Source organism: Mus caroli, unplaced genomic scaffold, assembly GCF_978045245.1.
Source record: "Mus caroli unplaced genomic scaffold, Mus_caroli_1 scaffold_7, whole genome shotgun sequence".
Lineage (NCBI taxonomy): Eukaryota > Metazoa > Chordata > Mammalia > Rodentia > Muridae > Mus > Mus caroli.
Genome location: NW_028227262.1, coordinates 33,539,722 through 33,553,991, shown reverse-complemented (window position 1 = coordinate 33,553,991; position 14,270 = coordinate 33,539,722). Strand labels below are relative to the sequence as shown.

The 14,270-nt window shown below is 45.2% G+C and overlaps 1 protein-coding gene across 1 annotated transcript in view; it reads left to right on the top strand.

Moving 5' to 3' along the window:
• The first annotated feature begins 11,956 nt into the window (after positions 1-11,956).
• Positions 11,957-14,270, top strand: part of Syn2 (synapsin II) — a 151,606-nt gene continuing 149,292 nt past the window's right edge. Inside the window, exon 1 of the mRNA XM_021164513.2 lies at positions 11,957-12,484. Within this exon, the coding sequence (XP_021020172.1) occupies positions 12,105-12,484 (380 nt within the window). The 5' untranslated portion in view covers positions 11,957-12,104. The remainder of the gene's footprint in view (positions 12,485-14,270) is intronic.

Below are 14,270 nucleotides of genomic sequence, written 5' to 3'. Positions count from 1 at the left end.
GAGCTAGGAAGGCCGAAAGGAAAATCATGAATGCATTGCTAGCAGGTGGCTTTAGCCTCTGGGGAGGATGCGATTAAAATGGACTTAAAAAACAAACAAACAAACAAACAAAAACAAAAAACAAACAAACAAAAAAAACCCAAAAAAACCTTAAGTGGGAGGACGTGTAAGCCCAGCAGTAGGGAGGCAAAAACAGGTAAATCTTGGCGTTCAAGACCCGCATGGTCTACAGAGTGGGTTCCAGGACATCTAGGACCACACAGAGAAACCATGCCATGAAAAAAACCAAGCCAAACCAAACCAACCAACCAACCAAACAAACAAACAAACAAAAAGAGGCTTTAAATGTATCGTGGTGGGCAGTCACTGTCTGGGAAGCCAGGGCAAAGATCTTCCCCTCCTCATGCCTGGCACTTCTGCCTAACTCTCAGGTCTCCAAGCTGCAGCTCCGTACTGCCTCAGCCAACCACCTGCTTTCCTTCTGAGTCTGTAGCCGCCTTCATCACCTGCCAGGCTGAGCTGTTGCTGGGGCTGCAGCTACACTTGCTGGAGGTGGGAGGAGCTAAGGCACAGTCACGCCACGCGTACTGTTACCAGGCCTGGGGCTGCGGTCTGTCCCCATTGGCTAGCAGACGGAATTTTCCTTTCTGCAGCTGTGCCTTGCCACTCATCACTTGTCTGTCTGCTCCCTGGGTGCGGGGCTCTTCTGAGACTTCCTATTCAGGCAGTCATTGATATTCCAGTCTTGTGGGCTCTTGTCAATGGGGGAATGGGGAAGCATTTGCAAAGGAGGCTGGGAGAAGACCAGGTGCTTCTCCTGCTTGCCTGGATACAGAGCTAGGGTGTGTTTTTGCTGCAGTGTTTCATAAACAGTTTTGCGCCTTAGTTTCATTTTCTTTTTCTTCCCTTCTTTTCCTCCATCCCTTCCTCCCACGTGGCTAAGGGCTAGGCATTCAAGATTTAGAGATGAAAAGAATCTTTGTCCTTGGAAAAAAATTCTAGACTAAGGAAGGTGGGAGAGTGGAGAAAACATGACCCACTTAGAACAATGCTGTATGATGAGTTCAACTAAAGACATTAAAAAAACGTCAGGGCATAGGGGAGGGAAGCATAGTCAGAGAGCTTCCCAGCAGTTGATGGTGGGTGGACAGCAGTTGTTAGGGCTGACCATACTAGTGAGTGCCTACTAACCACCAGGGAACCCCAAAAGGACTTTGAGCTTGAATCCTCAGGACTATACTGTGAGGTAGGTAGCCCTACTACACCGAGAGAAGTTCAGAGGGGTTGAATAAATTATCTGAGATCAGAAGCATGCAAATGACACACCAAGATTCCAAAACACCTGTATTTACCACAAAACCTGTGGCTGTCCAACTGCACCATGCTTCAAGGCACGAACAAGGATGTCCCAAGCCAAGAGGAAGGCTTAGAGACACACTACAGATTACACAGGGGTAGCTGCTCTGGACAGCCATATTCTGTAATCCACAGGACTTTCTAACCATTCACTATTAGCCTAGAGGAAAAGCAAGGGTTCAGTGAATGTTCAGTTCTTCCTTGTGAAGTTGGGAATTTAGGGCCAATGAGGTGGTTTAGAGGGTAAAGTGCTTGCCCATGAAAGTTTGATGACCTGAATTTGATTTCCTAGAACAAAATGTAAAGGTGGAAGGAGAAAACTGACTCATGCTACCCCCTACATCATACACACAGGATAATAAATGATTTTTTTTTTTAAAAAGTTTGTCAATTTGAAATTTAAGTTTAAATCTCATCTTCTTTGTGACAGGCAGTGTGACCTTGGGGGAAATCTCTTGTGAGCCTCCATTTCCTCATCTGCTTAAATGAGAATGAGAGTCCTACCTAGTAGAACTGAAATAAGAATTCAAGTTCAGATACAAAACACTCATCACTATTGATCTGTTCAAGGTGACTTTAGGCTACCCAGGTCTGGCTCATGATGGAGAGGTTGGCTGAATCATCAGGCGAGGAGACTTTTAGATAATTGGATGGGGAATGCCTTCTCTCCGCCAAGAAATGAGGGTGCTGGCAGACGGCCTATTGCTAGCCTACTTCAAATGGACCAGATGCTATTTTGGAGATGAGAAAAAGACATGCTTTTGACACCAGCAGTGCAGGGAGAAGAGAAAAACCAGTAAATAGGATATGGACTTATTCCTGATCAGGAATGAGGGGCAGGTAAGCTGATCAGATGTCTTGAATCCTCTGTCATGTCATGCTTGCTGGCAGATAAGGCACAGGGTAAAGAAAGAAGGAAAAGGAAGTGCAGACAGGCTTGTTGGGCAGAATCCTACTCACAAAGACAGCAGTCAAGTGTGAGAGCTTGGAATATGACTGTTGTCTCAGATCCCTGAAGCTGGATGTTTTTCAATAAAAGAAATGGCGCCATCTGCTCCAAGCTGGCCATGGTGCTAAGGAGCCTTTCTTTGAGGACAGCCATGTAGGTACTCACATAATGTGGTGCCATGGCTTGACACTGGAGGGAAATTTCTTTTCATTGTACAGATACACTGTTGTTTGTTTTTATTTTGCAACGTACTAGCAGATTACTTATATACTTATACTGCTCATTTGAAAAATGATGCCTACCTTAAAACTGTTTTTGCCTGGATTAAATGACTAGCAAACACATAGCACCGTCTGTCATCTTGCTTAGCACACAGATGGTGGTTAGTGAAGGTGGCGTTAGCATGACATGTGATATAACCAATCACAGGACCTTTTTCTTTTCCTTTTAGTTCAAACCCTTAGGTTGCCATTAGAGATGTTGTAACCATGTTTTCAAATGAAAATATCCACAGAACCTCAGGTTGCTCCAATCTCCTCCTCTTCCTCCTCCTCCTCTTCCTCCTCCTCCTCCTCCTTCTCCTCCTCCTCCTCCTCTTCTTCTTCTTCTTCTTCTTCTTCTTCTTCTTCTTCTTCTTCTTCTTCTTCTTCTTCTTCTTCTTCTTCTTCTTCTTCTAAGAAAATACTACATAGCTATTTGTCCATCAAGTGATGATCCAAGGCTTCAAAAATCGACTGTCTCAAAGTTAGAACATATGTTTCATTAAGTTACTTTCTTTAGAATAATTTCTAAGTTTTTTTGTTTTTGAGACAGGGTCTCATGTATTCTAGGCAGTCCTTGAACTCACTGTGTCATGAAAGATGACCTTGAACTTTTGACTCTCCAGCTTTATCTTCTGGGTCCTGGGGTTATAGACATTTGCTGCCTGGTTTATACAGCAGTGGGCATTTAACCCATGGCTTTACACCCATGAGTCATGCACTCTGCTGTGTGAGCCACACCTCTAGACTGTCTTTAAAATAATTTCTATCATGAATATATTCTGCCATATGCCAGACGATATTGGATACTATTTATGTGAAATCTCATTTAATTAAAAAAATAAACAGCTTTGCAAATTTTAATTAACTCTATAGATAAAGAGTTTTAATAAAGAAGTGGTATTATACTACTTGCTAATAAGTGACTGAGGCAAGTGACAAATCCACATGGGTCTGACTCGGAAGCTCTAATTAGCACATAACTGGTATTAGCCAAGAAAGCTTAGGAAACCAAGGACCTTCTGTTTACTCTGTAAACCCAACAGCTCCTTTCCCTATCACCTGGAAGTACCTCCTCCATTAAACGGGAACTGTCTCAGCAGTAGAGGGAGGGGGTTGCTTTAGACACAGACCCTGTGAGGAAAGCTTAGTCTTGCTTCTGGTGTGGGGTGAATTCTAAGTAGAAGGGCTGCATGTTCACTCATCCTTGAAGCAGTGTGAAGATGCTGCTGGAAGCAACTGCTGATAAATCCTCTGAATTTCCCAGGCAGAGGAAACACACTCTGTGCTGCTCATGTGTGCATGACAGAGATGCTCCTCTATCACCATGGCAACAGCCAACACACCAGCATCTTGCAAGAGGCCAGAGCTGTTCTTTGGGGAGCTGTGGTCTTATGCTTGGTGAAAATAAGAATGGGGTTTGCTAGAAAGGGGAGAAGGGCGGGGGGGAAGGGGTAGGGGAGGAGGAGGGGACGGAGAGGAAAGGGGAGGAGTGTTTCTTTAGTTAGATTTTTTGCTTGAATTTAGCTGGTTTTATGGAAGGAGGGTTTTCATGGGGGTTCTTGCTACATGAAACCTGATATGTCTGCAAGACTCTGGGTAATAAGAGGTGTCAGAGAAGCTTACAATAAGACTCCAGGAAGGCATGTTATTTCAGCTATGGTTTCCAATAAGCTCATTCATTTGCCAAGCTGCTGATGGATGGCACCTTTCTTAGGGGCCTGTCAGTATAGCCTAATGCAGAATCTCATGGGCTTTGCAGCCAGCCAGATCTGCTTCATTTTAGTTCTAAGAGCTAACATTAGCCGGTGTGACTTCTCTGATTCTCAACTGCTTTATCGGCAAAAAAGGAAAACTTAACATTTCCCTTGTGGCGGATGAAATGAGATAGTACATGGGCAATTTCTGGCATGAAGTCAGTATCTAATTATAGTTATCATTAGGTCCCAATAAACAGAGATTTGGCAGGGGGACCATCTCTGACTCCCTTAAAGTCAGAATGAACTTGGACCCAAACCCCTTGTTGCCTGTGCTTTTCTCTTGCTCTCCAGAACCACCTGTTCAGTGTTTGCTCCCCAGGCCCCGCCCTTGCCTGTATTTCCTTGCACAGTCTGCTGACATCAGGTTTTGTTTGCCTGTGAGACTCCACCCAGAGAATCTTATTTACATCATCAGACCTTGGGGATCACCTGGCTCAGTTCCCTCACCCATATTTTCCACACTAGAAAATGGAAGAGAGAGAGAGAAAGAGGGAGGGAGGGAGGGAGGGAGGTGGCCTTGTTCAAGGTCACCCAGAAGGTAGAAACCATCAGTCAAAGTGGTTGCTGCATTTATTTTAGCAGGTATGACTAAGCCTGAGAGTCACCGAGAGGGACGACCTTACACCCCACACACCTGCCTGAGTTCTCTCTAGTGTTTAACGCTGAGATAATTATGTGTGGGAAGATTTTTTTTCCTCCTTTTTTTTTGGTAATTTACTTTTGCTGGCAAGCTCTGTGATCCACTAGAGTGAGAAATATCAATAGCTAACATTTGCACAGTGCTTTACAGCTTATAAAATGCACTCACTCAATCTCAGTCTTCTCAGTAGCCTTTCAAGGAAGTTATAACAATTGTCACATTCTTTCATGGCTGAGGAAACTGAGGCTGAAGGTGATCTGGGCAAAGAGATGAGCTAACATGATTTAGGACTTGACTGAGTCTAATTGTGGCACATTGGCCCAGCTTCTGTAGCCACCTTGACTGGATGCTGGAGTATAGCAGTCCTCTGCTGACTATTCAGAAGCAGAAAAGAAAGAAGTGCTGGGGCCCAGAGCAGCAGTGTCAAGAAGGCCCACCTCAGTGGACATGGTAGATTCTCAGGAGGTGCTCCAAACACTACGCAACAGTGTGGAAAGAAACCACGATATCTCTTCTGGTAGAGCTTTGCCATTTTCAACTGTCCTCTTTGGTCATGTCATCCAGGTAGATGCTATCTCTTCCTGTTTACATATGAACTGAGAGTCCTCAGCAGCCTGTGGAGGACTGTAAAGCCCATGATTTAGTGACAGAGCAGGTCAAGGGTACATGACACCAGAATCCCAAACATTTCCATTTCTCTTTAGACAGATGAGTCTGAATGGGCTTCTTGGACCTGGGAAGTGAGCAAGAGCTAAAAATGGTGGTTCAAGCCAACTTCCATGTTTAGAAACCCAGCAACAACATTTTGCTCAGTAGCTAGTGTAACAGGTCTTCCTTTAAGCTAGGTTTCTATACTCCCCATCCATCTTTCCCTTTTTCTTTCATTAAACATGTAATAATAACAATAATTTATATATGGGAGAGAGAAGGTCAGGGGACAACATGGGGAGTTGGCTCTCTACTTCTACCTTCTTGTGGATTCTGGGAACCAAACTCAGGTAGTTAGGTTTGCACCTCTATCTGCTGGGCCTTTTTGCCCACCAACCTCCCTTTCTGTTCTTGAAACAAGGTCTCATTATGTAGATCAGGCTGGCCTTGAACTTTCTGTCACCCTCCTGTCTCTGCTACATGAGTGCTGGGATTATAGGTGTGAGCCACTACCACTTCTAGACTAAACTAGGCTTTTGGGTTCTGCCTACCCAAGGCACTCCCATGGCTGTGCAGGCACATACTCAGCTTTTGCCCCTGTGAGCTTTCTTTACTGTACTGTTGCTCAAGGGAAAGAATATCAGCAAGGTGGTGTGTGTGTGTGTGTGTGTGTGTGTGTATACATATATGTATAGTCATAGTTAGGAGTTCATTGTTGTGAAGAGACACCATGACCACAGAAACTCTTATAAAGGACAACATTTAATTGGGGCTTCCTTACAGGTTCAGAGATTCAATCCACTATCATTATGATGGAAAGCATAGGAGAATCCTCACAGGCATGGTGCTGGAAGATCTGAGAGTTCTACTTCTTGTTCTGAAGGCAGCCAGGAGAAGACTGGCTAGGAGGAATGTCTCATTGCCCATCCCCACACTTCCTCCAACAAGGCCACACCTACTCCAATGACACCACACCTCCTAATAGTGCCACTTCCTTTGGGCCAAGCATATTCAAACATGCACACACACACACACACACACACACACACACACACACACACTGATTATTTGATCCACAGTTGCTAGATGACTACCTGTGCTTACCATTCAGTGAGAAGATAAAGACTGCACATGGTAGGAATGCAAAGAATCCTGGGCTTTGACTGGAATACACCTCTGAGATTCTGACAGTTGACTCAATTGGTCACAGAGGGATTAAGAGAGGCAAGAGGGACACCTCTGCTGATTGCTCTGAGAGAAAAACCCTTTACCAGGAGATGGGGGGTGGGGAAAGCTGGTTGGTTTCAGAGACAGACAGGAACAAGTGTCCCTAATGTTGCCAGGCTTTGATATTTTGAAAAGTTTCCTAAATTCAAACTCAACCATTCCTTCAATTCTAAGTAAAATGTATTGTATAAGAAAGAATGATAGGGCAGAATTCTACCTATTTCTGGAGCCTAGACCCAGATAGGGATTAGGGAAAGACAGAACCCAAGATTAAGCTATTGCAGAGGATAAAAAGATACATCCTGGTAAGGACCACTGGAATACGGAGAATATGGCTTAAACACAGGTAACTTACAGCTGTACCCACTGTGGTCATATGCAACTGGCTAATGGCCACCTACACACAAGTATGAGAAAACAGTTTGTGTCATCTCCATTAGAGCATATTCTTATTAAAAACCTACCAAAAGAAAATGAGTGACTTAGTAGAATATTTAATAAACTTTTCTTTCTTCCTTCCTTCCTTCCTTCCTTCCTTCCTTCCTTCCTTCCTTCCTTCCTTCCTTCCTTCCTTCCTTTCTTTCTTTCTTTCTTTCTTTCTTTCTTTCTTTCTTTCTTTCTTTCTTTCTTTCTTTCTTTCTTTCTTTCTTTCTTTCTTTCTCTTTGTTTTTTGTTTTTCAAGACAGGATTTCTCTGTGTAGCCCTGGCTGTCCTGGAACTCACTCTGTAGACCAGGCTGGTCTCGAACTCAGAAATCCGCCTGCCCCTGCCTCTGCTGGGATTAAAGGCGTGAGCCACCACACCCGGCTCTTAATAAACATTTCTGTCGGACTTGTGGACCTCTGTTGCTCTAAAGGAGGAATCTAAAGCCCAGCAGTTTTCTGAGAATGGCTTGGTGTAGTTGCCACCTCTAACATCTATGTTCAGTAATTATTTTACCAGCCTGTGTAGATCACCCTGAAAGAAGCAGAAACAATACCTAATGTTGAGGTGATTTATAAAAACCAAACTGGATAGTTACAATTACATGAACACATAGAGAAGTCTCCACCTGTCTGTGGTGAATATATTCCAAGACCCACAGTGGATGCCCAAACCACTGATGGTACAGAACTCTATAAATGTCATGATTTGTTCTTCTATATAGATATGTCAATGGCAAAGCTTAATTTATAAACTCAATATAGCAAGAAATAAATAGTAATAATAAAATGAGACAATTACCATACTATCATAAAAATCTTAAGAATGTGGTCTCTCCTCCCATACTTTACTCTATTATAAATGTTAACAACTTAAGTACATGATTTTTTTCTTTCCATATTAAATGAGAACTTTTATCTTTTCTCTTAAAGGCACTTTATGGCTTGTGTTTCACATTTCTTCTGTGGTCAGCACCGCTATTTTTGTGCCTTGAGGATATTAAGTGGAATCTGGTTCCCTTGAACACAAGCATTGAGATGTGATAGCTGAGGTACTAAGTGACATAATGGGCTAGTAGTGTCTACAGCATCCACATGCTGGCAAAGGTGTGAGTCATAGCACGAAGGTGCCATCACAATGCACAATGGTATGCAATTTCATATGGTTTTCTTTCTATTTTCTGGAATTGTCTTATTCAGTGTGTGTGTGTGTGTGTGTGTGTGTGTGTGTGTGTGACACATACATGTATGGTGTATATGTGGGAGCCAGAGGATAACTTGTGAGAGTTGTTTTCTTTTCCACCATGTAAGTCCCGGGGGTTGAACTAGGTTGTTAGGCTTACCTATTGGGCCACCTCAGTGTCTTCCCTGGAATGTTCTACATAATATGTCTGGATCACAGCTGGCGTCAGGTAACTGAGCTGTGGAGAGCAGTTCTATAGATAATAGCAGAATCCTGTACACAAGGGCAATCTCTCAGCTTCCCAGAAGACTGTAGGGCATATTACATACTGCACAAAGGTCCAACGATTAAAATAACATAGACAGCAATAGATCTACACAATGCTAATCCTTAGCAGCCCAGCTTCTGTCACCAATCTTTTGCTCTCCCTTCCCTATCACTTCCTTTCTCCACGTTTTCTTGTCTATGAGAATTTCTTTAGTTCTCCTATAAAATCTACCATCCCTGAGAAGGCTTCTCCCTTTGGCTCTTGTAACACTCACTGCCTGCTCCACTTTCTCGTTACTCAGAGACTGTTCTGCTACTGCTAATTATAAGCTGTCTTCCTAAGGCATGGATTTGGGGATTATTCATACTTGAATCTCCTCTATCATCTAGTCTGTAGCATACAATGCCTTCTGTGTTTTAGATATTTAAAATACGTTTTAAATAGGCTGGTTTAAAAAAATTATACACATACTAAAAGCTCAATATTTAAGGGAATTCCTTAATGAGATATATTAGAAAAACATCAAAATCACCTAAAAATAGAAGTTACACTGTGCTGGCTAGCTGTATGTCAACTTCACACAAACTAGAGTTGTCTAAAGAGGGGACCTTCAATTGAGAAAATGCCTCTATAAGATCTGGCTGTAAGGCATTTTCTTAATTAGTGATTGATGGGGGAGGGCCCAGCCCATTGTGGGTGGTGCTATCCCTAGACTTGTGGTCCTATGTTCTGTAAGAAAGGCTGAGCAAGCTATGAAGAGCAAGCCAGTAAGCAGCTTTCTTTGCCATCATTTGCTGCCTCCAGGTTCCTGCTTGAGTTCCTATCCTTACTTCCCTTGATGGTGAACTGTGACGTAGATGCCTAAGCTGAAGAAACCCTTTTCCACCCCATGTTGTTTGGTTGTGGTGTTTCATCATAGTTATAGTAACCCTAAGACATATAGAGCCTCTGAAATCCTGCCAATAGAGAGACATTGGAAAAGAGTTCTTTGATTTTTCTTTAAAGAATACTTTTAAGAATTTCAGGAAGGAAAGTGTGATAAATTATGTTTATTTGGTTATTGGTGATATAAGTTTTATTCTTCTGTAGGAAAGAACTAAATTATGTAAGGATACAGTTCAATTCTACAACAGTTAAATCCTTACTAAATGGAAGGTAATACACTGGATGTTGGGGGTCCAAAGATGACTAAGATTCAGTTCTATATTTGAAAAGCTCACAGCCTAGTCACTAGAATATTTTATTATAATGTCTGCAGGAGATCTGACAAAGCACGCGAAACAGCCCATTCTGGAAGAACCATGAGTTCACAAGCATCCATTTCTCTGCCTGAATGCTTCCTTTACTTCTCTATGGGTACATACTCAAAAAAAAAAAAAAAAAAAAGGATTTTTTTTTCTACGTGTGTGTGTGTGTGTGTGTGTGTGTGTGGTGTAGTAGTAGGAGGAGGAGGTTGAATGAGAATGGCTCTCATTGGCCCATATGTTTGAATGCTCAGGCCCTAGCTAGTGGAACTGTTTGGAAAGGACTAGAAGGCCTTGTTGGAGGAGGTGTCACTGGGAGTGGACTTTGAGGTTTCAAAAGTCCATGCTAGGCTCAGTCTCTGTCTCTGTCTCTCTCTGCTTGTCTGACTATAGATCAGGATGTATGCTCTCAGTTCCATGTCCACCTGCCTGGCACCAGCCATGATTTCAGCCATGATGATAATGGATTAAACCTTTGAAACTAAGCAAGCCCCCAATCAAATGCTTTCTTTTATAAGTTGTCTTGGTCATGGTGTCTCTTCACAGCAACAGAACAGTAACTAAGATAGTGTATCTGTGTAAATGTTATGACATGTGTGTGTGTGTGTGGGGGTGCCCTTGGAGGCCAGATGAGGGTGCCATATTCCCTGGAGCTGTGGTTACAGGTCATCATAGGTCACTTGACCTGGGCGTTGGGAACCAAACTTGGCTCTTCTGGAGGAGTAACAAGTGTTCCAAACTACAGAGCCTTCTCACCAGTTCTGTTAACTTTTACCACACATCTCAAGACCTATCTTCAACATTACTTCCTCTGAGCAGCCTTTCCTAAGCCTCAGAGGTGAATGAATCCTGTCTTTGTTGCTCCTAAGCCAAAGGAGTTGCTCCTAAGTTCAAAGGAGTAATTTGTCCAAAGTCGTGCATCACTCCAGGCGGTCTGCCTGTCAAGTACATCTTGTCCAGATACAAATGTAGGGGACTAATATACCTGAAGGCAGATCAAAACAAAGGTCCAAAGAGCACACAAAATTTAGAGCGTGCACAGAGAAGTTGGTAGTCAGATAAACCTTCATGGAGACGGTCAGTTAGGGGACTAGGTCGCCCTACAACACTGGGGAACAATGTATGTCAGGGAAGCAAATTGAGGGGGTAGCCTTGGCTATCTGTCTGAAGGATCCCGAAAAGACATTTTCAGTCTTCTCCTGGCTCTCTCGCGCTCTCTCTCTCTGGTCAGGGAGAGAATTGTGCACTATTAGGTGGGGCACAGAAATTGCCTCCTAATGTCCTTCAGGGCAGTGTGGAGAGGGTCTGCTTAGGTTCCTTCTTCCTCAAGGAGGATGAGGTAGCCCTCTACTTCATTGTGGTCTGGACTCCCACCTCTTGGGTCAGGGAGAGGTTTTTCCCATTCAGCACGGGTAGGCAGCTTTTATTCATTCATCCATCCATCCATCCATCCATCCATCCATCCATTCATTCAGGTCTCAGCATACAAGGTGTGCATTAGCAGCAACAGATTAGTCCATTCCTTCTCATCTGAAAGTTGGGGACTTTGGCATCATTTTCCTGAGCTTCAAGGAAAGGAAATGCTTCGTTTTGCTCACTGAATGGTGTGCCTGGGTGTGCGCGCGCGCGTAGACACGCTAGAGCGGGTGGAGGGGCGGGTGTAGCTCTTTTCTCTCACCTCAGGGTAGGGAAGCTGACACCTCTCTTCTACCTAGATGGTATTAGGATGATGTCTTCGTCTGGAACTGGGACACGACTCTCCTCTTGAAACCACGAAGGTGATGATGGTGGGAGACTCTCGACTTTCCTTCTTCCCTCCACACTGCGAGAGCGACTGGTTCCCACACAGTCACGCTCAGGTGGCGGGAGGGGACACTCTCCCTTCTCTTTGCGCCAGAGCCTGAAAAGGCGGGGCGCGCGCGAGTAGGCGGGGGCGGAGCAGGCTCTGCGGAGAGGGGCGGAGACAGAAGTAGTCACGCCCTCGGCACCGCCTACTGCTCCCTCGCTAGCGGGCTCGCTCCCCAGACCCAGAGCGCCGCGGCTGTCTGCTGGGCTCCCGGAGACGCGGACCACCTTCGGTGTCCCCGCGCCGTGCTCCCCACGCCGCTTGGCCCGCTGCCTCGAGCGCCCTCAGCCCCTCAAGCCAGATGATGAACTTCCTGAGGCGCCGGTTGTCGGACAGCAGCTTCATCGCCAACCTGCCCAATGGCTACATGACTGACCTTCAGCGCCCGGAGCCGCAGCAGCCCCCTCCTGCCCCTGGCCCCGGTGCCGCTACGGCGTCGGCGGCCACCTCAGCTGCCTCGCCCGGCCCCGAGCGCAGGCCGCCACCCGCCCAGGCACCCGCGCCGCAGCCGGCGCCGCAGCCGGCGCCGACGCCGTCGGTGGGCAGCAGCTTCTTCAGCTCGCTGTCGCAAGCGGTGAAGCAGACGGCCGCCTCCGCCGGCCTGGTGGACGCGCCCGTGCCTTCGGCCGCTTCCAGGAAGGCCAAGGTGCTGCTGGTGGTCGACGAGCCTCACACCGACTGGTAGGCCCCTGCGGGGTCCGCCGGGGGCAGGGTGTGAAGATGGACCCTCGAGGTCACCCGGGAGAGCACCCGGGACGAGCAGGTGTCCGTGTGTGGGAGGGGCGAGGGCAGGCGCTGACCTCCCAGAGACATGGGTCCTAAGGTAAAGGACTCGGTGGCCTCCAGGCCGGTGGCAGAGCAAGCTACTTCATTAAGCACCAATGGGGCTTAAAAATAGTGATAAGTCGACCATGCTCTAAAGGAAGGCCACACAGCCAAGAATATTTGGGCAGCACATATTGGCTGTGACAGTGGTGGTGGGGACACCACAAAGTTGGGAGGGAAGAGAAGGAGGGATGGATCTGAAAAGAGCTGGGGGAGGGAGGGTGAAGATGATCAAAACAGGTTGTACAACATCCTCAAAGAACTAATAAAAAACAAAAACAAAACACAAATACTTATGGGGGGGGTGGGGGGCAGACTTAACAGTTTAGCCGCATACAAGCTAAGGTGAAAATGGACCCAGATGGCCATCAAAATAAAGGACACCAAAAAAGATTCTAGTCTGTAAGGCTTGGAATGAGTTGGGAGTGGATATTAGTATTTAAGTTGGATAGGTGTTTTTGTTGTTGTTATTGTTTGTTTGTTTTGTTTTAAACCTGTACCTGTATTGATATCAAGGTGGGTTAGATCACAGGTGTCTCTGAGTGTGATTGACATCTGTTTAAAAATAATGAGATTATTATATATTATTATATATGCAACAGGGAGGGGATGTATGTTTTAAAATATTTGTTCTCTCTTCCTCTCTCTTCCCTTCTCTCCCCCTCCCTCCCTCCCTCCCTTCCTCCCTCCCTTCCTGTGTGTGTGTGTGTGTGTGTGTGTGTGTGTGCGCGTGCTCCTGTGTTTGTATGTAAATGATGGTGGCTTTTTCAGCTGAATGATGAAGACCTAAGTAAAAACATTACATATCGTTAAAGGGCACAAATAAAATGATTGGCCTTAATGCAGTAAAGGGGAAACTTCAAGAATGCTTTTCTTTTCTTTCTTTCTTTTTTTAAAAAGAGCTATAGGGAATGGGGAAGATTGGGGAAGGTGTTAGGTTTAGTTGAGAAACACATGAATGAGGTCCACTGAAGACTAATTAAGAGCTTCAGAGTGGTTCCTTTGATGCAGTAGGAAGCTGACTTAAGCAATGGTAGATGGTGGGCTGACTGGTGGGTATGGGACCATGAAAAGACCAGAGCCTTAGGTGTTTTTTCCTTAGGAATGTGAGGGAGCAATTTTTGTTTTGCTTTTTCTAAGGAGATGAGGTTGATTGGTGCCTGCACCTGAGAATTCTTCCCAAGAGGAAGACACAGGGACCCCAGAGCTGTTTATTTCTCTTTTAGCTGCTTTCCTGTTGTGCTTTCTCTGCCATTCCTTCACTGAGAGACTTGGAGGGAGGGAGGGAGGGAAAGAGAAAGAGAAAGAGAGAGGAGAGAGAGAGGGAGAGTGAGGGAGAGAGGGAGTGCTGGGATGAGCTGTGGAAGTGACATGTTACCTGGAGCTGTAGGTCTTCCTGCTGTTACCATGCTGGAATCATTTCCTCTGGGTGGGTTGTGTGGTTGGCCCTTATTTTTCAAGATAGTAGAGTAGAAAAGACCTTTATCAGGAATTGGGAAAGGTAATGGGGAATAACAGGAGGGTAATGTAGGAAAGTATGACTGTAGTGCCACTGGCAGTCTCCTGGAAGAATCACTGGCAGTTCAAATCAACAAGTGTTTGCTCAGGAGGAAGGGAAGGGAAGGGAGGCAAGCTCTGTGCA